This window comes from Poromitra crassiceps (genome assembly GCF_964638095.1).
Source record: "Poromitra crassiceps genome assembly, chromosome: 1".
NCBI classification, from domain to species: domain Eukaryota; kingdom Metazoa; phylum Chordata; class Actinopteri; order Beryciformes; family Melamphaidae; genus Poromitra; species Poromitra crassiceps.
In genome coordinates this window covers 8,956,132-8,980,812 of record NC_139623.1, presented here as the reverse complement: position 1 = coordinate 8,980,812, position 24,681 = coordinate 8,956,132, and the positions used below count along the sequence as shown (strand labels likewise).

The 24,681-nt window shown below is 46.9% G+C and overlaps 2 protein-coding genes across 4 annotated transcripts in view; one reads left to right on the top strand and one right to left on the bottom strand.

Annotated features, from left to right (window-relative positions):
- The window catches only part of tax1bp1b (Tax1 (human T-cell leukemia virus type I) binding protein 1b), a 41,513-nt gene extending 40,282 nt beyond the window's left edge, over nt 1-1,231 (top strand). For all 3 annotated transcript variants that reach the window (XM_083636133.1, XM_083636134.1, XM_083636132.1), the window contains one exon: nt 219-1,231. In XM_083636133.1, the coding sequence (XP_083492259.1) occupies nt 219-417 (199 nt within the window). In that variant the 3' untranslated portion in view covers nt 418-1,231. The remainder of the gene's footprint in view (nt 1-218) is intronic.
- A 2,027-nt stretch (nt 1,232-3,258) lies between these two features.
- Nucleotides 3,259-24,681, bottom strand: part of jazf1b (JAZF zinc finger 1b) — a 38,555-nt gene continuing 17,132 nt past the window's right edge. Inside the window, exons 2-5 of the mRNA XM_083641211.1 lie at nt 13,569-13,641; nt 11,427-11,623; nt 6,341-6,510; nt 3,259-3,757 (exon numbers count right to left, since the gene is read on the bottom strand). Of these exons, the coding sequence (XP_083497337.1) occupies nt 3,578-3,757; nt 6,341-6,510; nt 11,427-11,623; nt 13,569-13,641 (620 nt within the window). The 3' untranslated portion in view covers nt 3,259-3,577. The remainder of the gene's footprint in view (nt 3,758-6,340; nt 6,511-11,426; nt 11,624-13,568; nt 13,642-24,681) is intronic.

Here is a 24,681-nt window from a genome sequence, read left to right as displayed (position 1 = left end):
TGTCCTGTTGTCTCCCCCATGTGCTTTCCCTATCCCCACCTCTTCTGATGTCCTGTTGTCTCCCCCATGTGCTTTCCCTATCCCCCCCTCTTCTGATGTCCCGTTGTCTCCCCCATGTGCTTTCCCTATCCCCACCTCTTCTGATGTCCCGTTGTCTCCCCCATGTGCTTTCCCTATCCCCACCTCTTCTCATGTCCCGTTGTCTCCCCCATGTGCAGCATGGACATGAAACGATGTCCGCTGTGTGAGGTCATCTTCCCACCCAACTATGACCAGAGCAAGTTTGAGGAGCACGTGGAGAGCCACTGGAAAATCTGCCCCATGTGCAGTGAGCAGTTCCCGCTGGACTGCGACCAGAAGATCTTTGAGAATCACGTGCTCACGCACTTCGACGGCCATCCGCTCAACTTCGACTAGACAAGACGGATGTGGCGAGTCAACACATCCAAGTCCGCCTACTTCCTGTCACCACTGAAATTAATCACTCCTACACTCTTTTCCGCATGTAATGGTGTGAAGCTCTACTCTTTAGGACTGTTATTGACTTTTGCTTTACTTCAACTTAGAGGAATACTTCAAAGTGGTGTGACATTTTAATCAAGTTCTATGTCAATCCCAGGGCTACTGAATCTATTTGCAAATTAGGATGTTTTTATAGGTGAGAGAATTCGCTTCGTTTTGGATTTGAAAAATATTTTAGGGGGGGTGAGACTGTTCTACGTATGTACTGACTTCTATTTGACTCGACACTCATAGATCTGTGAGAATACTAGACGAAACAAATCAGGGAAAGAAGCAACAAGTGTTCAAACTTACATTTGAACCCATCCAACCAAATGCTTCCCCCTTAAACATCATCATACAAGTCAGGCGTTCATTCTTTTTAGAAAACAGCCTTGTTGCACTATATGCAGTCAGGGAGAAATACTTTCCTGTGATTACATCAAGACATTATTATATATTATCAAATCATCTATTTTAGAAGAATTAAAGCCATCGATGTGAAAGCCTTGATCATTTGTGTATGATAGATTTTTCTTATGTTTAGGTTTTCTTCATTTCCCCCCCTTCTCATTATTTACTTGAGTTATTGTATCAGCTAATTAATGCATGCTAAGCTTCTGTTAGATTTCCTTCTTTCATTCTCATTTACAATATTAAGTTATTTAATTCATAGAAGCGTTTCATTCGTTGACTTCCATGTATCAATATGTACTAATAAAGTCTGTTTGAAACATATTTTTGATTGATTTGAATTTAGAAATTTTATTTTGAACAGTTAAAAAAAACTTAAAACAATACATAAAAAAACAAGAGTAAAAAAGACAAGTATCTCAATAAAACAAACGCAAATACACAACTCTGTAGAGAAATTATAATCACTGCTCAAAAAGGGGCAGAAAGAAGCCAAGGCTTTTTGGTTTCCTACCCCGAACTTGTTAGCAAACTATCTGCAGTCAAAACAATGACACAAACCATTAGGCACACATCAGAGGAACTTTTATTCTAAATGTAATAAAAGTTTACATGAAGCAGCTTTATTTGGAAGAAATACAGTACATCACCATTAGTTTCCAAAACAACCTCTGGTTTTGAACTTTATCTCATACATATTTCTAGTATTTCCCTCCAGAAACATATGAAAATATAATTTAATGCACTTAACACAATACATTCACGCTACACAATATATCAAATACTTTGCTCCACACTGGCAGTACAATACTGTCACAATTCTCAATTGGACTGTAGTTCCTTAACAAACATGAACATCCATGCAGTGAAGATGTTATTTAATGGGCCACTGATGTCTCACTCTCAACCCCGGTGGCATGGTACTGTAGGAACCTGCACTTCTTCAGGGGTGAGGTGGTTAGGTATCCTTACCTGATATTCAATTATGGCACAAATTAGGAGCCAGAGATGTCATTCACTCAGCCAAACAGGAGGAATGTAAGGATGTAATGAGTGGAAATGCATGTCGTAGGCCCCCTTTTTTTTCTTTCCATGACAAGGATAATCAGAGGTCATCAGGCGAGGGGTCAGTTAAAGATTGAAGAAACATCTGGACTGAGCCATGTTTGTAGAATGTAAATAGACCTGCATTGTCAAAATTAAGCCAACAAGCTGTACTGGATTGGAATGCTGAGGTCTACAATTCAAGGCAACGAATTTAGACACGTAAATCTCACAACAAAGAGAAAACACTAGAGGTTTTGTGTAGATCTTCCCTTAGAACATTGTAGTACCGTACTTGCAGAACTTCTGCTCTCAAGGCCTTCCCCCGTTTTGGTAACTACTATACATGCACCAAAAACAAGAGATTGGCAACAAAACACACTTGTTGGCAACTGGTTACAAAAAGTGCTTAAATCCCTCACCACAAAATAGCAAGGAGAACGGCTAGGAAAGTGACCAGAGGTCCCATGATTCCAAGGAACAGCATAAGAGACTCTGAATACCATCAGAACACGGGAAGAAGTGTGGTGCTGAAATGCTTGCGAACGTCACCTGAGATCATCTTTTGGCGCCAACACAAAAATGTTTGCATTTAAAATAGAGGAGGGTCTAGAATACTTGAGGTCGATCTTGCACTTTAGTGATACGAAAAGAACGGTAACACCAAAGTCCAACAAATAATGATAAACATTAACATTTTTTAGAATGTAGGATATAGCCTATATACAAATCTTTTCAGATTGAGGTTGGATATCTGATGTAATATTACACACATTCAGATTCTCCCCCCCTCTACCTCGGTCCCATTTTTAGGCTCATATGAGACACTGGGATGACAGAGGTATGGTAGTTATGCTTCCAAAAAATCAAAAAAGAATCCAATATTTCCATTCATTCTTGTGCCTTCACACTGCCTACAAAGCAGCATCTCCTACATGCTAGGCTACTCTTGCCTTGACATAGCCATTCTCTAGTCCAGTGGTTCTCAAATGGGGGTCCAGGGACTCCTAGGGGTCCTTGAGGGGGTCCCCAGCCAAAAGGGAGGTAATTTATTTTAGCTATAATTCCATTCATAAGTAACACAATGGCTATTTTGGTCATGGGTTTTATACACTTTCTGTAATAAAACATCTAAAAGCATCAAGGTTATTATCGTATGGGGGTCCGTGGGACAAAATCCTATCAGGGGGTCCGTGGTCTAATTTTTGTCAGTTTAGGGGACCTTCATGTGAAAAAATTTGAGAACCACTGCTCTAGTCTACAACATGCCCTCATCAGCAATGAGCACCACATATCAAACAAATCAATTCAAATAGAATAGAAATGAATGATAAATGAATGTGCAAAAGTACAAAACCATGAACTACATAAAGATGCAACATTCCAAATAAAAAAGGTGAAACATAATACGTTTAAAGCATGCGATCAAAAAGTAGTGTTGGTAGAGTCGTTGATTGTAGGGAGAGCGAAAGAGAGATTGCGTGGGGATTGAAGGGTGAGGCTACAGGGGGTGGAATGAGAAACAGCCATTGCTGGTGATTGGTGGTTTTCAGATGGTTGGTGATTGGTGGTTTTCAGATGGTTTGGGAAGTGGCTGCTTGATCCAGTGCCCCGTACTCTACTGCTGCATCTTGCGGATGATGTCAGTCGTAGACACGAGTGGGTGGAAGTTGATGGTGTGGTGGCGGAGACCCTGAGAGGTTTTGTAGCTCTTCCCACATCGGCACTTGAAGGGTTTGCGCACCCTTATCTGGGTCCGGTGGCCATTCTTGGCATGGTACTTGATCCCGTTCACATTCTGTAAGGAAGCACAGAGAAGAAAAGCTGACTATTAGGTTGTGAATATCCCCCCCCCCCCCCCCCCCCACGATTTTTTACCCCATTTTTATCCCCCGTTAGTGCCAATTTAAATTTATTTATCCTGGGTGCTGCTCCACCCTCTGCCGATCTGGGGAGAGACGGAACTGGCTACATGCTTCCTCCGAGACATGGGCAGTAGCACTTTTTATACTCTTTTTTAAAGTTTTGTTGTGATGCTTTTAAATGCCCATTTTATTCTCTTCTTTTATTTCCTGTCATCCATTTTATGTGAAGCACTTTGAATTGCCTCTGAGTATGAAATGTGCTATACAAATAAACTTGACTTGACTTGACTTGACTTGACAGGGGAAGCTTCACTGGTAGGACATAGCACGTGGGAGGATCACGCTATTCCAACGAGTTCCCCTCCCTCTGAACAGGCGCCCCTAACGACCAGAGGAGGCACCACATCAGCGACCAGGATATTGCATGTTTTGGTGAGGGGTTCCTATATGAAGGAAACCCCCAGGGGGCATGGGGAGAACATCCAAACTCCACACAGAAAGGCCCTTTTGACGACCCCACCCGGGCGGTGGGCACTCGAGGACATGCGGACGGGCACGCACTCCTTCAGCGCTCACAGCGTCCCATGTGGGAATCAAACCCAGGACCTTCTAGCTGTGAGGCGACAGCGCTTACCACTGCACCACCATGCGCCCCAGGTTGTGAATCTTAACAGCACCGGCTTCTTTTTTCCTCATTTCCAATGAGAAGGACGCACTGTTACACGGTGCCAACAACACAGAGCGTAGCATCTTTTTACCACTCGGAGCACCAAGCAGTGCCACTTAACACATTCACTGCCAACAACGTGTAAACACGTTTTCAGAATCCAGCTGTTGACTGCCAACAACGTGTAAACACGTCCTTGGCATCGATTTTTTTTTTTTGACGGTGGGTTGTGCATCTAACCCTTTTACATATCTTATATAAGTATTGGACGTGTACAACGTGTACAACCCATTCCACCGACCCACTAAGTGGCGACAAGGAAGTAGGAAGGCAAGCAAAAAGCAGTGTGATCCATTTCCATTCTCATGAAAATGGATTGGCGGAGGCGCTTTCGTTTTCGCGTTGATTGCTGGCGGTGCGGGATTGCAAACTTGCATGGTGGATTGCGGATGGAGCACACTTTGAGGCACGCAGCGTAAATATGACCAGAGTCGCAGGGGCTTCATCGGAGCTCTCGGCCAGGGCTCCGGGAGGCGGGCGAGTCCAGCCGGGCTTCCTCGGGGAGCGGCCACGCAGACAGGCACAGCCAGGCACAGCGGCAGCGGGGCAGTGAGGCTGGTGACAAGCAGCAGGCCATTTTGCCTTGCAAAATAGCACCAAATTGGAAACAGCCATAAAAGGCTTTTAGAATGGGATTTTCAACCCATTCTTTTTTGTTTCTTTTTCGCTCTAATTTAGAGTAATTTAATTTCTATTCAGAAATTTATTTGAGAGGTCGAGAGTATGAGAAAGTGAATTTGCACAGGTAGGAAAGTGCTTGTTACACGGCGCTGCAGCCAAGAAGAACGCCCACGGAGGGAGGAGTTGAGCAGAGGGGAGTTTCCTGCTGTTATGGAGGAAATTACTGTTCAAAACTATTGTTTAGGTCTTACTGATGCCAAAAATGAATGGTTAAAGTGACTGTTCTATCGAATTTCACAAAAAGCCGTTTATCTCTGAATATTTTTTCTGACGCTAAAACCATGCTGTATTCAATTGCTAATGCTTATAACTACTAACTCTACAAACTAACTCTTTTAGACAGAGAAAGTACACATTCTATTAGTACTTTTGAGATATTGTATGTTCACAAACTCCAAGCAGAAAAGAATCCTCGGCTCTTGTAAAATGAGCCAGAATCCTCAAAAAACGGCTTGGCAGAAGCTACCTACAGCAAAAAAAAACGGCTGGCAGTCAATGTGTTAATAGTATTTCAACTTTTAGCAAAAGAGCACCACACTTCAAACAGGTTTCCAGCTGTCTCGTGTGCTTCCATCAACTATCTCTCAAGAACTCACAGCTCAAAAGAAGTGGAGAGAGGGGGGAAACAAACGTCTTATCTTCTCATTCTAAAACCATCCTGAAAGACATCTTGAATCTTCTTCTCTTTCTAAACACATGCCTCGTGCTGCCTGCTAGTGCCCAAGACTAATTTATGGGTGAATTCACGTCAGCAATGCAATTTTCTCTGGCTGCACATAATGTATACCAACCACACACACCCCAGATGTGAATGGAAAATCCTGTAAAACTCCACATCAAGTGGACTGGATGTATGCATCAATGTTGACATGCTGTAATGTTCAACTAAGACCCTATTTTCCGTTCTCAGCAGCAGGATCTCTATTGTGAGTTTACATCCATCTGAGCTGGGCTGCATGGAAAAAGTATGCTACGCTAATTTCACTGTTTTTCATTCGGTGTCTCTGGGCACGGTAGGAATATTTCACACCCCTGAATTATGTGAATGATGTATTCAGCCATAAATATCATGATAAGTGGTTCGAGGGGAAGGTTGAGCTACACCTACCTTGTATCTCTTTTTACAGCCGGGGACGGGGCAGGCAAAAGGCTTCTCGTCCCCTCCGTTCATGCACATGGAGCTGAGGATGGACTCTGAGCTGATGGCGCTCTCTGTAGTCCACGACTCATCGCTGTCCGACTCCTCATAGTCTACGTCCTCTTCATCACACTCACTACCTGTGGGCGGACAGACACACAGTGAGTGATTCAGTCGGATGGCATCAGTACCAGACGTGGGCTCATACACAGTGGCCTCCAAACTCCCAAGAAACTCTGCTTTATGCAGACTGCATGACTTAATCTTTGGCTGGGGCCTCCTGGCCTTTGAGCTTTTGCCGTGGACTATTACAATTTCTCAGCATGGGTTTTGGGGTAGTGTTCCCATATTCTCTACTTCTTCTGTCACTCTGCCCATGTTATTGGAAAGACTGAATCCTGCCAATCGTGGGAAAGAATTTAGCATTTTCCTTGAGGTCTTTGGGTCAATAAGCTACTACTTTATTATCAATTAACAGTAAGGATGTTATTTAAAAAAACCCAAACCTCAAGAACCAAAAAGACAAGACAAACACATATTTTAAAACTACTGTAAGGACACGGGAAAACATCACAGGGAACAAATAAATGAAAAATACTCAGAATATTTTAAATGTTGGCAGATATTATGTACACTGTAGTGAATTAAGCAATTCAGCTTCATTCAGTATAATAGGCTGTGATTGGAAGCTATTTTAGAAGCCTCAAGCCCTGCATTCATCTCAGTAACTCTTATCCCGTTGACGCCAAAATAACAGTACTCGTTAAAACCACATAGGATAATAAATTTGCATAGTGCCATAAATTCAGCCATGCACCAGGGTCAGTACCTTTAGTAACATGGATAACAAATAGAGAGATAAGACAACATTATGGATAACAAAATATAGAAGTTAGCAGTGGAATGTCACAAATCTCAGTATTATTAGGATCAACATTAGTGTGTGTGTGTGGGGGGGGTGTTTTGCAGGAGCTATAAATAATAATAATAAAAAGTTAAATAACAACATGGCATTTCAAGTGGAATCATACATCTGATAGATGTGCCTGGCAAAGGGGAGGCCAGGCTTCACTGTGCAATATGCCCTAACCCGACAAATTACACACTACATCTTCTAAATGCAACTGGGATACATCATCAGTGATGTAACCTGGGGTCGTTGGGTGTTTCGGGTCTCACAACATCATACACACTCGCCCAGGTGACCCAGCCGAGGCTAATTACGCCTCGGCTTGTATCCCAGCAGCAGCCACTCAGGGATCTGACAACTTAATCTACCTCTGCAATGTTGCTAGCGGACGGGTCCAAGAAACCCCAATCCGCTGCTGTGAAACTACTCCGCAGGGACCGGAACATCAGTGCATGGAGAGTCGAGGCACTGTAGAGTGCAATTGTAGATAGAAAAATACACAGACGGTCTGTTATTACGCAGAGTACGCAGACTGCGTAGGGCATCACGTGACTGAGGGCACCAAAAAAAAAAGAATTTTTTTTTTTTTTTTTTTTTTTTGGTGCCCTCAGTCAGGCCACTCACTGAACAGCAGGCCAGGCGCCGCCTACTGGTTTACTAGTGGTTTTATTACTTTATTCAGGGTGCATCTCATTGTAAAATTGGACTCGGCCCAAATTGGGCTTCAAACGGCCCAAATTGGGCTTCAAGCGGCCCAAATCTGGCTTCAACTGGCCCAAATCTGGCTTCAACTGGCCCAAATCGGGCTTCAGACGGTCCAAATCTGGCTTCAAACAGCCCAAATCTGGCTTCAAACGGCCCAAATTGGGCTTCAAACAGCCCAAATTTTTCGCCGCCGCCCTTCGGACGCCGGCACGCACGTCGGCCTGTATCGGCCTGGCCTGCTTGGTATCTAATGCCCGGCCTGAATTATGATCCCAGTCCGCCCTGCTTGCATGTACAGTTTAACAATCACTTGTTTGCTGACATGTACAGTAATTCTAACAATTGTTTGTTTCCCACATGTAATGAAATGTGAGATACACTAGTATCGTTCATAATTAATGATTTTGCAGTCTTTCGTTTGACAGTTATTGAAAGTTTTACGGGGGGGGGGGGGGGGGCACCACAGAACAATTACGCTTAGGGCACCCAAATGGCCAGGATCGGCCCTGGTGACAGACCCAAAAACAATTATAACTATATGTTGAAAATCCTATAATAGGCTTCCTGTACAGCGCAAACCTTCCGCCTGGGACTTCCGTCTCCGCGCAGTGCCGCTCTGTTGTTGTACCGACGAATATAAGAGTTCCGGTCCCAAACGCTAGTGAATATATACGCATTTTGACGTTTAGCATTCAAAATAAAAGCAACGCAATGTATGTTTTTAAAAGGCACTGCTGCAGAAGTCGAAGTCCTGGGCAGAAGATCTGCGCTGTTCCCAGATTGCAGTTGATACAGCTATTATGATGGGAATTATGATAAGGATCATTTTCTACCATGGTGAGTAAGACCTGAAAAGAGTTTGACTTTTATCTTCCATCATGTCTTTGAGTAAGAGCAAAGAAGGAGCAGCATTGTGACTTTTTATTTATCCCAGAAAATGAATTTCTCTGAACTCTTTTTGTCCCATTGTTGTAGTCAAGTCACTATATCTTGAGTCTGAAGCATTAAGTCTCGAGTCCCCAGTGTTCCGAGTCCGAGTCACCAAAGAAGAGTGTCAGTCCCCATTACCTGAATCTGAATCCGGAGTTACTGAACATGAGTGTGAATCCACAAGTAGGTAGAACACATGTGCCTTCCCTTGCACAAAATTGAATAATGTCACTGTATATCATCAAACCTTTATTGACACACTCTTGGTCCATAGATGTCACATACACAATTACAAAAAGCACATAAGAGCACAATAAAAGAACAAAAGTACATTATAAAAGAGAATCGTACCAGAGTTTCCACATATGTGACTGGTATCTCACAGTGCTTAGCCCAGGATCAGTGAGCAACTTTATAATGGCATTCTGAGACACGTTCAATCGACAGATGAATCTGTACCTCAGATTTCTCAGGAGCGCCTGGAAAGTGGCCACCCCCGCCTTACAGAACAGTTCACTAGCACTGCTCCACCTGGGCTTTTTCAGCAAGATGCGCATGCAGTCATTATAGGCAACCTGAAGTTTATGCATGCTTGCCTTCTTAAACTTTACCCACAAGGGGGCAGTATAGATAGGGGTACAGTAAGCCCTAAAGAGTGTGATCTTCACATCATCAGAACAGGAGTGGAATTTCCTGACCAACATGTTAGCCTGAATGTATAACACACGCCGCTGTCTATACATATCATCATCATCACCCATATGGTCAGTGATGAAGTGGCCCAGATATTTGGTTTTGTCACAGACACATTGAGCATGCTCAGACAAAAGAAAAACAGGAAAAGCAAGATCCCGGTCCTCTTTCGTTCTACAGATCATAACAACACTCTTCTTAGCATTGTATTTCACATCAAATTGGACCCCGTAATCGATATATAGCTATATAATAGCTATCAATAAGTTATGCCAAATTATTAGGACCTATTAACACGTTCACTGCCAATGACGAGTTGACTCGTCAAACACAATCCAACCGTTCACTGCCAATGACGAGTTGACTCGTCAAAAAATATATATATATTTTTTTGACGGTGCTACGTGGATCAATGCCCCCCACGTCTCCTATAAAAATATTGGAAGTATTGAATTAGTATACGGTAATCTATTTTACCGACCAACTAAGTGGCGACAGTGCTCTCCCGACAGAGAGAAAGGCAACCAAAAACAGCCGCGGGAGAAAGCCATTCTCAAGGAAATGGCTTGGCGATTTTACAGTCATCAATCACCAGACTCCGCGCCAGCAGAGCAGCACACCGAGAGCGGAGAGCGGTGCTGGCGTGGGGGATTGCAAATTTGCATAATAGATTATGGGTGAAACACACTTTGAAACACCCGCAGAAAGGCCAGAATCGCACGCATTCCGAAAACCCAGAAACGAACGAGCCTCATTCTCATACTGTAGGCGAAAACGCTTTCACGCTGCTGCACACGGGCGGGTGGGTTCCAAAAATAGACTGGGTGGGCAGCATAAAGCCTAGAATCGCACAAAGCTTCATCAAAGCTCTCAACCGAAAATCCAAGAAACGATTGAGTCCTATCCACAGTCCACACTCGCCACACTCGCCGACGAGGGGCCGCCAGAGAGGGAGGCTGCTCACTGCTCAGACAGGCAGGAGAAACTGGCTTGTGACAAACGCCACCAGACACGCCCACGGAGGGAGGAGTTTAAGGGAGAGGGTGTTCAGAACTATATTGTTCAGATGTCTGATCTCTCACTGATGCCAAAAATAAATGGTTAAAGTGACTGTTCTGCCTGTTTGATTGAATTTCACAAAACTGCGATTATCTCAGCTTCCTGTCTCAGACACTGAAACCATGCTGTACTCAACGGCTAATATCTACATAACTACTAACTCTACAAACTAACTCTTTTAGACAGAGAAAGCACACATTCTATTAGTACTTTTGTGAACTTCGTGTTCACAAAGTCCAAGCAGAAAATTATCCTCGGCTCTTGTAAAATGAGCCAGAATCCTCAAAAAACGGCTTGGCAGAAGCTACCTACAGTAAAAAAAAAATGGCTGGCAGTGAATGTGTTAAAAAAAAAGTCAATTAACAAAGTCTGAGTCCTCATCTCCAACCTCTGTGTCCAAATGCATGAATACCCAAGTCCAAGTCCGAGTCATCGGTGCTCAGGTCGAAAGTCGAGTCATGAATCCTGAAAATGAGTCCAGGACTCTGACTCGAGTTCGGCTCCAGGACTCGAGTGCTACAACACTGCCTCATCCATAGGATGGTCACTCGCGGCACTGCATCTCTGGAGCTGGTAGGGATTCACATTCACAAAGACCCTTCAGCAGGGTGGATGCCTGCTGTCATGGTGGCTTGGACATGGGCCTCCTGGCTGAAGAACCGTCTCCTTACTCACTATCGCCCCCTGCTGCTTGTGCACACTGGGCGCGGAAGCAGAGAGGTGAGGGAGGGTGCTGAGGGTGCTGCTTGCTATGCTTACCTGTAGGGGTGCTGCTGCGGAAGGAGGAGGAGGGGGTGATGGGCGGGGTCACCGGAGGGGTGAGGTTGCCGCTGGCATGGCGTTGGGGAGTGGACACACTGCTGCGAGACAGACTGCCTGTCAGAGACAGAGACAGCTTGGGCTGCACCTTCTTCTTCAGGGCCTCGTGCTCGCGCCGCGCCGCGTCCGTCATGAACCTGGCAATAAGCGTGAGATATAAAGCTGGAAAGATGGAGATGGACCTTAACCCATTGATACCTGATGCAGCATTTGTGTGTATATCCCTCATTTGTGTGTGTATCCCTTTAAGACCGCGAACCACGTTCATGCGGTTTGCGGTCTTAAAGGGATACACACACAAATGCTGCATCAGGTATCAATGGGTTAAGGTGAAGAGATGTCATCTCGTTCCAAAGCACTGTCCCGCCTTGATACAGTGAGGGCCTCCGGGACATTTCTACAGCTCTTTGCTACTGTAGAACATATGCTTGGAATCAATATATCATTGGCTCCATTCCCCATGAGAAAAAAAACACTAATAGCAGGGTTTATGACAGATAGTAAAGTCTTTGGTAAATGTATACCATAAAAATGAAATGTTAACACAGACATTGTTAAAGTAAAAGTGGAATTAACAAATTAAGTTGAAAACCACATCAAGATGTGTTTGTAAAGACAGAGAGACAGCGGTAGACCCTCTTGTACACTGGCTTGTTGCATAAGGGCCTTTAAAACCACTATTCAAGCACTATATCAAAGAAGACCGGGATGAGCCCAGGGCAATATAAAATGCAATTACCAAATGTTGAAACAATTAATCTGAGTCATCCTCCAGATGACATTTGAATTTACTTGTGGAAGTACAAAGCAGCAAAGCCCTCATAGGGCGCAGTAATTAACAATAACTGACGAAGCAGGCTTTAAAGACAAATCTTTTATGGGCCAAAGGCTAACAGCATTAATGTCATTATTATTTTTGATTTAGGTAAATTATGAAGTAGATTTATTTAAAGTGATAATATGGAAGATTTCTGTTTTGTTCTCTTCGGTGACACCTATTGGCCATTAGTGGTAATTGCAGGTGAGATCCAGACTGTTATTATGTGACATTACTCAGTTTGTTCGGCCATAGTAACCACCTGTAATGCTAGCGGAGACCGGAAAAAAGTAGCTTGTTATCCTACTTCACACAAGAGTTGTCAGGAACCTACAATAACCTGCAGAGTGAGTCTATTGTGTTAGCTCCGCCCACCCTGTGAACCTACAGTAACCTACAGAGTGAGTCTATTGTGTTAGCTCCGCCCACCCTGTGAACCTACAGTATCCTACAGAGTAAGTCTATCGTGTTAGCTCCGCCCACCCTGTGAACCTACAGTAACCAGAGTGAGTCTATTGTGACACCAAGTTCATAAATTCTGCAATAGACCTTATTCGATTGACATCACTCATGTACGGGCACGCCCACCGTCGCCATATTGTTGACATAGCGCTGCAGTTTTAAGTGACAACCTATGTGAGAGCAGCGTTTATAGGAAGCTAGCCGCCGTTAGCGTTACCTGTATCGTTCCAATTGTGTTCGGATGGTGACCTGCGTTAGGCATGGCTGTAGTAATGACAGCAATAAAGTCCCCGTGGTTTGTTTCTATCTCTACCGTCCACAGACGTGAACGGAGCGAGACGGAGTATACGTCAGCAGCACAGGAGAGGTGTGTGGATAGTTGGGAGAGAGACAGGTGAAACTTTCTGACAGCTCCTCACAACAAAGTCTGTTCACCTCATTTTTTCTTTTGTTTATTATTACAGGCATTAACGGCAGCATACAAACAACAACTCTGGGGTTTTTATTGCTGTCATCACTATCGCTATTTTGTAATGGAACAGAAACGACAATAAGGCCGTTACTATAGTTGTCAGCTGCAGGACGGTATGTCAACAATATGGTGCTGTCCGGGGTTAGCGAATAAGGTCTATACTGAAAATGCAAAGGCTTCCATCAATGGGCCATAGGCTCAATCACCATTGTGTTAAGTCACTATCAGATAGATAGTGACTTAACACACATTTATTTACATGAAAATCTTCTGTATTATCACTTTAATCATAATTGTTGAATTTTAAAACAGTGTAAACTGTGCTGTTCACCTGTTGATATAGCTGAGGGCAACATAGGTGGGCTGCTGCTGCTCCTGCTTCTCCAGAAGTCGGGGGTCTGTGTCTGCAGAGGGGAGAGGTTCGAAAAAATTTGGGTTTCAGTCATCTCAATGTTAGAGATGCAAGCTTGTGTGTGTGTGTGTGTGTGTGTGTGTGTGTGTGTGTGTGTGTGTGTGTGTGTGTGTGTGTGTGTGTGTGTGTGTGTGTGTGTGTGTGTGTGTGTGTGTGTGTGTGTGTGTGTGTGTGTGTGCGTGCGTGCGTGTCTGTCTGTCTGTCTGTCTCTCTCTAAAAGGTTGTGCCGAAAAAGAGACAAACAAATTCAGACAAATTCTTCACTGGATTATTATGGTTAAAAAATACTATTCAGTGGTAACCGTTGCAGGATATTGTGCAATTTGCAATTAGATTGAACATGATGTCATGTGCCACTGTCTAGACTGTAGTCACTGTTGATGTCATGTGACATGATGTCATGTGCCACTGTCTCGACTGTAGTCACTGTTGAGCAAGTGCTGCTGGAGATCCTCCACGAACCATCATGTATTCCCCAGCTCCTGTGACTGACATTGGTTTCTTCATTTATATTTCTGCATAACCTCTAAATTGTATGTTTCCTACTCTAGACCTAAATGTTGGTCCATTTCAGTTGAACTGGTGCCCTTCACAGCAGGTTTAAGCTAGTGCCCAGTGTTGGTAAAATATCACTTATGTTTCTACACAGTTGTTTTGTATAAAAGAAAGTGAGATCTCTAGCGGTTTCTTTTTAGAATTTCCACTCCCTTTTTTGAATAGCCTTGCTGCAGACACCATTATTGCTCATACGCAAGCAGACCACAGTTGACACATCACACTGTTTTCCCATGCTGTGCTCCAGACATGCAGCTCGCTCTACAGCGCTACAGTGGCCAATCTCCACATCCTGAGGTGAACCAGGCTTGACTTCAAACAGCTTGGCCACTGCTATCCCTGTGGGAGACGAGAGATGCCCCATAAAACCACACTGTCTACGACTCAGCTGGGTCTCTCTGCCTGCCTCGGACAGAGCTGTCTACCATCGCACTCACCAGCTGGGTCTCTCTGCCTGCCTCCAATAGAGCTGTCTACCATTGCACTCACCAGCTGGGTCTCTCTGCCTGCCTCCAATAGAGCTGTCTACCATCGCACTCACCAGCTGGACCTCTCTGCCTGCCTCCTACAGAGCTGTCTACCACTCACCAGCTGGACCTCTCTGCCTGCCTCCTACAGAGCTGTCTACCACTCACCAGCTGGACCTCTCTGCCTGCCTCCTACAGAGCTATCTACCACTCACCAGCTGGGTCTCTCTGCCTGCCTCCAATAGAGCTGTCTACCATTGCACTCACCAGCTGGGTCTCTCTGCCTGCCTCCAATAGAGCTGTCTACCATCGCACTCACCAGCTGGACCTCTCTGCCTGCCTCCTACAGAGCTGTCTACCACTCACCAGCTGGACCTCTCTGCCTGCGTCCAATAGAGCTGTCTACCACTCACCAGCTGGACCTCTCTGCCTGCCTCCTACAGAGCTGTCTACCACTCACCAGCTGGGTCTCTCTGCCTGCCTCCAATAGAGCTATCTACCACTCACCAGCTGGACCTCTCTGCCTGCGTCCAATAGAGCTGTCTACCACTCACCAGCTGGACCTCTCTGCCTGCCTCCTACAGAGCTGTCTACCACTCACCAGCTGGACCTCTCTGCCTGCCTCCTACAGAGCTGTCTACCACTCACCAGCTGGACCTCTCTGCCTGCCTCCTACAGAGCTGTCTACCACTCACCAGCTGGACCTCTCTGCCTGCCTCCTACAGAGCTGTCTACCACTCACCAGCTGGGTCTCTCTGCCTGCGTCCAATAGAGCTGTCTACCACTCACCAGCTGGACCTCTCTGCCTGCCTCCAACAGAGCTGTCTACCACTCACCAGCTGGACCTCTCTGCCTGCCTCCAATAGAGCTGTCTACCACTCACCAGCTGGACCTCTCTGCCTGCCTCCTACAGAGCTGTCTACCACTCACCAGCTGGACCTCTCTGCCTGCCTCCTACAGAGCTGTCTACCACTCACCAGCTGGGTCTCTCTGCCTGCCTCCTACAGAGCTGTCTACCACTCACCAGCTGGACCTCTCTGCCTGCCTCCTACAGAGCTGTCTACCACTCACCAGCTGGACCTCTCTGCCTGCCTCCTACAGAGCTGTCTACCACTCACCAGCTGGGTCTCTCTGCCTGCCTCCTACAGAGCTGTCTACCACTCACCAGCTGGACCTCTCTGCCTGCCTCCTACAGAGCTATCTACCACTCACCAGCTGGACCTCTCTGCCTGCCTCCTACAGAGCTGTCTACCACTCACCAGCTGGACCTCTCTGCCTGCCTCCTACAGAGCTATCTACCACTCACCAGCTGGGTCTCTCTGCCTGCCTCCAACAGAGCTGCCTACCACTCACCAGCTGGACCTCTCTGCCTGCCTCCTACAGAGCTATCTACCATTCACCAGCTGGACCTCTCTGCCTGCCTCATACAGAGCTGTCTACCACTCACCAGCTGGACCTCTCTGCCTGCCTCCTACAGAGCTGTCTACCACTCACCAGCTGGACCTCTCTGCCTGCCTCCTACAGAGCTGTCTACCACTCACCAGCTGGACCTCTCTGCCTGCCTCCAACAGAGCTGTCTACCACTCACCAGCTGGACCTCTCTGCCTGCCTCCTACAGAGCTGTCTACCACTCACCAGCTGGACCTCTCTGCCTGCCTCCTACAGAGCTGTCTACCACTCACCAGCTGGGTCTCTCTGCCTGCCTCCTACAGAGCTGTCTACCACTCACCAGCTGGACCTCTCTGCCTGCCTCCTACAGAGCTGTCTACCACTCACCAGCTGGGTCTCTCTGCCTGCCACCTACAGAGCTGTCTACCACTCACCAGCTGGACCTCTCTGCCTGCCTCCTACAGAGCTGTCTACCACTCACCAGCTGGGTCTCTCTGCCTGCCTCCAACAGAGCTGTCTACCACTCACCAGCTGGACCTCTCTGCCTGCCTCCAATAGAGCTGTCTACCACTCACCAGCTGGACCTCTCTGCCTGCCTCCTACAGAGCTTTCTACCACTCACCAGCTGGACCTCTCTGCCTGCCTCCTACAGAGCTTTCTACCACTCACCAGCTGGGTCTCTCTGCCTGCCTCCAATAGAGCTGTCTACCACTCACCAGCTGGACCTCTCTGCCTGCCTCCAATAGAGCTGTCTACCACTCACCAGCTGGGTCTCTCTGCCTGCCTCCTACAGAGCTGTCTACCACTCACCAGCTGGACCTCTCTGCCTGCCTCCTACAGAGCTTTCTACCACTCACCAGCTGGGTCTCTCTGCCTGCCTCCAATAGAGCTTTCTACCACTCACCAGCTGGGTCTCTCTGCCTGCCTCCAATAGAGCTTTCTACCACTCACCAGCTGGGTCTCTCTGCCTGCCTCCAATAGAGCTGTCTACCACTCACCAGCTGGGTCTCTCTGCCTGCCTCCTACAGAGCTTTCTACCACTCACCAGCTGGACCTCTCTGCCTGCATCCAATAGAGCTATCTACCACTCACCAGCTGGACCTCTCTGCCTGCCTCCAATAGAGCTGTCTACCACTCACCAGCTGGACCTCTCTGCCTGCATCCAATAGAGCTATCTACCACTCACCAGCTGGGTCTCTCTGCCTGCCTCCTACAGAGCTGTCTACCACTCACCAGCTGGAGCTCTCTGCCTGCATCCAATAGAGCTGTCTACCACTCACCAGCTGGACCTCTCTGCCTGCCTCCTACAGAGCTGTCTACCACTCACCAGCTGGACCTCTCTGTCTGCCTCCAACAGAACTGCGAAAGACTGCTACCCCCATGTGGTTCAAAGTGTTGCTGGTTTCCATTCACAAGCTCGTTTATACACAGCACGTAGGCCTACACCTAAGGCCATTGTGACATTATTCAATTTTAAACTAAGCCTGCAGAGCACATGCCTTAAGAGTGCAAGTCAAACAACATCTGAACATTCAGTGAGGACATAAAACAACGGCCAAGTTAGTCGCTGTTCGTCATACTCAAGGATTACATCCACCAGGTTATGTTTTCAGTCCTGTTCGTTTGTTTGTTTGCCTGTCTGAAACTTGGTGGACAAATAGGCCTTGGGCCATGGAACAATTGATTAGATTTTGGTGCTGATCCCAGATCTGGGATTTTTCCATTAGGCGATTATCCCGTTTTATTCATATCCATGAAACTAACGGACTTGATTCCAAATCCTACGGGCATGTTAGCAGGGCCAACAAATGAAATCAATTTAACTTTAAGAGATAGGAATTAAATCTTTGGGTGTTACAGCAAATTGGAGAATTGTTCAGCGTTGGCGGGTTGACAGGTTTGCACTCCATAGGTCCCTTAGGCTACGTTCACACAGCCATCCTTAGTGCTTGAATCTAATCTTTTCCCCCCTAAGTGACTCAGGTCAGTCTTTTTCATGACTGTGTGAACAGTACATTCACATTGAAAGTGACTTTTTTAAAGACGACCTGGACTACTTTCAAATGTGGTAAAACATCAGATTCGAATCTGATGTTTTTGAAAGTGACTCCGGTGTGAACAGACATCTGGCCCATATCTGACTTAATGCTTCAATGTGACTTCGTCTTCTTCTTCTTCTGTTGAGTTTTATGGCAGTTGGCATCCTTAAATGGTGCATTACCACCACCTACTGTATTGCTAAAACTATAGTGCAAATACAATATCAGTAAAAAGTGTCCACCCAAAATGCGCCCATTCACCCCAATATCCATACTGTGGCCCAGACCAGTCGTCTAGGCCGAAGCGAACGCTTCATTCAGCGTTTTCGTCAAGTCATCTCCTGAAATGTCTTCAATATCCAAAAAATTCCTGGCAGCGTCCACCACTTCAATGTGACTTTTACGTCATTCCAGAGCGACATTCGTCACTATTCTGCGCTTCTTACGTAGAACAGCAGTGCGCTGCGTGTGACGTTATTGTTGTTCTTCTGCGCATGCGGGTCACTTCAGGTCCGTGATCTGTTCACACTGGAGTCTGATATGGGCCACTTTTAAAAAGTCTGTGTGAACAGCCACACAAAAAAATCAGATGTGAGCATCAAGTCAGATTCAAGCACTAAGGATGGCTGTGTGAACGTAGCCTTAGTCAAGGAATGGATGGCAAATTGAAATTGGATAAAATTGTAAACCGTGGGGGGACATGGTGTCAATTCTCTCACTCTCACACTCACACACACACACACACACACACACACACACACACACACACACACACACACACACACACAATGTACTGTTACTGTGGTAATGGATTACAGATGCACTACTTCGTCCATAAAGGGAACATGTAAGACAGACTACACCCTGCATCTGAACAGGACAGACTACACCCTGCATCTGAACAGGACAGACTACACCCTGCATCTGAACAGGACAGACTACACCCTGCATCTGAAGAGTACAGGCTACACCCTGCATCTGAACAGTACAGACTACACCCTGCATCTGAAGAGTACAGGCTACACCCTGCATCTGAACAGGACAGACTACACCCTGCATCTGAAGAGTACAGACTACACCCTGCATCTGAACAGGACAGACTACACCCTGCATCTGAACAGTACAGACTACACCCTGCATCTGAAGAGTACAGGCTACACCCTGCATCTGAACAGGACTACACCCTGCATCTGAAGAGTACAGACTACACCCTGCATCTGAACAGGACAGACTACACCCTGCATCTGAAGAGTACAGGCTACACCCTGCATCTGAACAGGACAGACTACACCCTGCATCTGAACAGTACAGACTACACCCTGCACCCTGAACAGTACAGACTACACCCTCCATCTGAACAGTACAGACTACACCCTGCATCTGAACAGTACAGACTATACCCTGCATCTGAACAGGACAGACTACACCCTGCATCTGAACAGGACAGACTACACCCTGCATCTGAACAGGACAGACTACACCCTGCATCTGAACAGTACAGACTATACCCTGCATCTGAACAGTCCAGACTACACCCTGCATCTGAACAGTACAGACTACACCCTGCACCCTGAACAGTACAGACTACACCCTCCATCTGAACAGTACAGACTACACCCTGCATCTGAACAGGACAGACTACACCCTGCATCTGAACAGGACAGACTACACCCTGCATCTGAACAGTACAGACTACACCCTGCATCTGAACAGGACAGACTACACCCTGCATCTGAACAGTCCAGACTACACCCTGCATCTGAACAGTACAGACTACACCCTGCACCCTGAACAGTACAGACTACACCCTCCATCTGAACAGTACAGACTACACCCTGCATCTGAACAGGACAGACTACACCCTGCATCTGAACAGTACAGACTACACCCTGCATCTGAACAGGACAGACTACACCCTGCATCTGAACAGTACAGACTACACCCTCCATCTGAACAGGACAGGCTACACCCTGCATCTGAACAGTACAGACTACACCCTGCATCTGAACAGGACAGACTACACCCTGCATCTGAACAGGACAGACTACACCCTGCATCTGAACAGTACAGACTACACCCTGCATATGAACAGTCCAGACTACACCCTGCATCTGAACAGGACAGACTACACCCTGCATCTGAACAGTACAGACTACACCCTGCATCTGAAGAGTACAGACTACACCCTGCATCTGAACAGTACAGACTACACCCTGCATCTGAACAGGACAGACTACACCCTGCACCCTGAACAGTACAGACTACACCCTCCATCTGAGCAGTACAGACTACACCCTGCATCTGAGCAGTACAGACTACACCCTGCATCTGAAGAGTACAGACTACACCCTGCATCTGAACAGTACAGACTACACCCTGCATCTGAACAGTACAGACTACACCCTGCATCTAAACAGTACAGACTACACCCTGCATCTAACAGTACAGACTACTAGCTTAATCCTGTTGTGAAGAGCAACATTGACCAGTTCCACTTCTTAAACTGAACCAGACTCAAAAAGTAATTCAGCGCACCAGAAGGAATTAGATTGACTTGTCCTATTCTATTGTTAATAGATAACATAATGTCAGTGATTCCCAAACTATGGGCTGCGGCCCACTAGTGGGCCGTGGAGGTACTGCAGGTGGGCCGCGAGTGGTCTGCCAACATTCCCGATTTGCACAGGCAATCAAATGGCTGTAGCAGGGTCATTTCTAAAGCTACAGTGGAGATCCTGTTATCAGAAGAAACTAGAAGACCTAAGGCATCCATTGCTACCAAATATAAGATATTTATGATATACTATGTTAGCTTGTCGGGAAGGGGCTAAGTAACGCTCCAAACGTAGGTTAAATTTTGGCGAGGGAAAACTATTTCAAAGGGGTCCCTTGACCTCTCAGCTCAATTTATCTGAATGAAAATTGTTTCAATGGGTACCTACGAGTCTCCTCTTTACAGATAAGGTAGCATTTTTCACAGCCTAGCATTCATAGCTTGTGGATTGATTCCTTGTTGTTGCTCATCACATTTTGTCTCAACAAATGTGTTTTATGCATACAAATACTTCTGATGAGTAACGGCCGGGACACACATCTTGCGTCTGCTGTGCGTCTGTGTAACATAGTTGAAATGGTTCAGGTTAAATCCCGCTAAATGGGACAACTCCGCCACCTGCTGTTTGAGAATGGTACCTGTATTGAGTAGTAAGGGCAACGAATTGTGGGTAAAATCCTTAGTGCAAAATGTAGGATTTCCTACACAGGTACGTGTCTGTGAATGTCCGTGGACAAAACAATGTTTAGAGAGCCTAAGAGCAGCCCAAACCTCACTGGCAGGTAGAGAGCCTAAGAGCAGCCCAAACCTCACTGGCAGGTAGAGAGCCTAAGAGCAGCCCAAACCTCACTGGCAGGTAGAGAGCCTAAGAGCAGCCCAAACCTCACTGGCAGGTAGAGAGCCTAAGAGTAGCCCAAACCTCACTGGCAGGTAGAGAGCCTAAGAGTAGCCCAAACCTCACTGGCAGGTAGAGAGCCTAAGAGCAGCCCAAACCTCACTGGCAGGTAGAGAGCCTAAGAGCAGCCCAAACCTCACTGGCAGGTAGAGAGCCTAAGAGCAGCCCAAACCTCACTGGCAGGTAGAGAGCCTAAGAGCAGCCCAAACCTCACTGGCAGGTAGAGAGCCTAAGAGCAGCCCAAACCTCACTGGCAGGTAGAGAACCTAAGAGCAGCCCAAACCTCACTGGCAGGTAGAGAGCCTAAGATCAGCCCAAACCTCACTGGCAGGTAGAGAGCCTAAGATCAGCCCAAACCTCACTGGCAGGTAGAGAGCCTAAGATCAGCCCAAACCTCACTGGCAGGTAGAGAGCCTAAGAGCAGCCCAAACCTCACTGGCAGGTAGAGAGCCTAAGAGCAGCCCAAACCTCACTGGCAGGTAGAGAGCCTAAGAGCAGCCCAAACCTCACTGGCAGGTAGAGAGCCTAAGAGCAGCCCAAACCTCACTGGCAGGTAGAGAGCCTAAGATCAGCCCAAACCTCACTGGCAGGTAGAGAGCCTAAGATCAGCCCAAACCTCATTGGCAGGTAGAGAGCCTAAGAGCAGCCCAAACCTCACATGCAGGTAGAGAGCCTAAGAGCAGCCCAAACCTCACTGGCAGGTAGAGAGCCTAAGAGCAGCCCAAACCTCACATGCAGGTAGAGAGCCTAAGAGCAGCCCAAACCTCACTGGCAGGTAGAGAGCCTAAGAGCAGCCAAAACCTCACTGGCAGGTAGAGAGCCTAAGAGCAGCCCAAACCTCACTGGCAGGTAGAGAGCCTAAGAGCAGCCCAAACCTCACTGGCAGGTAGAGAGCCTAAGAGCAGCCCAAACCTCACTGGCAGGTAGAGAGCCTAAGATCAGCCCAAACCTCACTGGCAGGTAGAGAGCCTAAGATCAGCCCAAACCTCATTGGCAGGTAGAGAGCCTAAGAGCAGCCCAAACCTCACATGCAGGTAGAGAGCCTAAGAGCAGCCCAAACCTCACTGGCAGGTAGAGAGCCTAAGAGCAGCCCAAACCTCACATGCAGGTAGAGAGCCTAAGAGCAGCCCAAACCTCACTGGCAGGTAGAGAGCCTAAGAGCAGCCCAAACCTCACTGGCAGGTAGAGAGCCTAAGAGCAGCCCAAACCTCACTGGCAGGTAGAGAGCCTAAGATCAGCCCAAACCTCACTGGCAGGTAGAGAGCCTAAGATCAGCCCAAACCTCATTGGCAGGTAGAGAGCCTAAGAGCAGCCCAAACCTCACATGCAGGTAGAGAGCCTAAGAGCAGCCCAAACCTCACTGGCAGGTAGAGAGCCTAAGAGCAGCTCAAACCTCACTGGCAGGTAGAGAGCCTAAGAGCAGCCCAAACCTCAGCGCCTCCGACCCACCAGCTTTCTCTCACGGCCACAATCCTGAGCAAGTGTTTCATTAATGGCGGCTTTAGCTCCAGCCCACTCTCTCTCACACACACACACACACACACACACACACACACACTCCAGCCCACTCCCAGTCTCTCTCACATACACACACACACACGCACACACACACACACACACCCACACACACACACTCTCCAGCCCGTTCCCAGTCACACACACACACACACACACACACACACACACACACACACACACACACTCTCTACTCTCCAGCCCGCTCCCAGTCACACACACACACACACACACACACACACACACACACACACACACTCTCTCTACTCTCCAGCCCGCTCCCAGTCACACACACACACTCTACTCTCCAGCCCGCTCCCAGTCACACACACACACCTCTCTCTACTCTCCAGCCCGCTCCCAGTCTCACACAAACACGCGCGTGCGCGCACACTAGGGCTGTGGCGATTCACTTATCTCCCGATTCGATACTATCACGATTCTTGGGTGCCGATTCGATTTATATTGCGATTCTTAAGTATTGCGATTCTACGATTATTGCGATTCGATATTACGATTTATTGCGATTTTTGTTTATTTTTTTCTTTTATTTTTTCAGTTTGTTTGCTTTTTTACACTAGATTAGAACATGGGAAAAGTTGAATCATACACTAGAGACTGTATATTATATATCATGAGTAGGGCTGGGCGATATAGTTAAAAACAGGGGCGGACTGGGATCATAATTCAGGCCGGGCATTAGATACCAAGCAGGCCAGGCCGATATGGGCCAACGCGCGTGAAATTTGGGCCGTTTGAAGCCAGATTTGGGCCGTTTGAAGTCCAATTTTACAATGAGATGCACCCACTTTAACCCTGAAGTGTAATTATTACTTCAGACTAACTAATAAAGTAATAAAACCACTAGTAAACCAGTAGGCGGCGCCTGGCCTGCTGTTCAGTGAGTGGCCTGACTGCAAGCACCAAAAATTTTTTTTTTTTTTTTTTTTTTTTTGCGATTATCGATTCTGGAATAAAAGATCGATCCAAAAAATCGTGACATTAAAAATCGCGATACTTAGGTGAATCGATTTTTCCCCCCACCCCTAGCGCACACACACACACACACACACACACACACACACTCTACTCTCCAGCCCGCTCCCAGTCTCTCTCTCTCACACACACACACACTCTCTCTCTCTACTCTCCAGCCCGCTCCCAGTCACACACACACACACACACACACACACACACACACACCTCTCTACTCTCCAGCCCGCTCCCAGTCTCTCACACACACACACACACACTCTACTCTCCAGCCCGCTCCCAGTCACACACATAAGCCACTTCTTAACATGCAGTGGAATCCGTATTATAACCTGCTCCTAGCCGGTTGGCCTGCATGTTAAACAACAATTAGCCGGCCTACGCGCACTCCCGCGAGTCCGTATCTTATTCACCTCGCTCGCCGGTGTAAGATCCGGATTAGCGCAAAAGGAGGTGCAGTTAAACAGTGGCAGGTCATTATCCGCAGATCTGCCATAGTGGCTCTTCGTGACTCACTTCACTTCACTTCACGTTCACTAGTTTTTCCGCCCCCTGTATGTTGAGTGTTGGTGAGAAATAAAAATATAGCAGACGTTTTCGTTAGTGTAGAGCGCCGTTTAAAAGC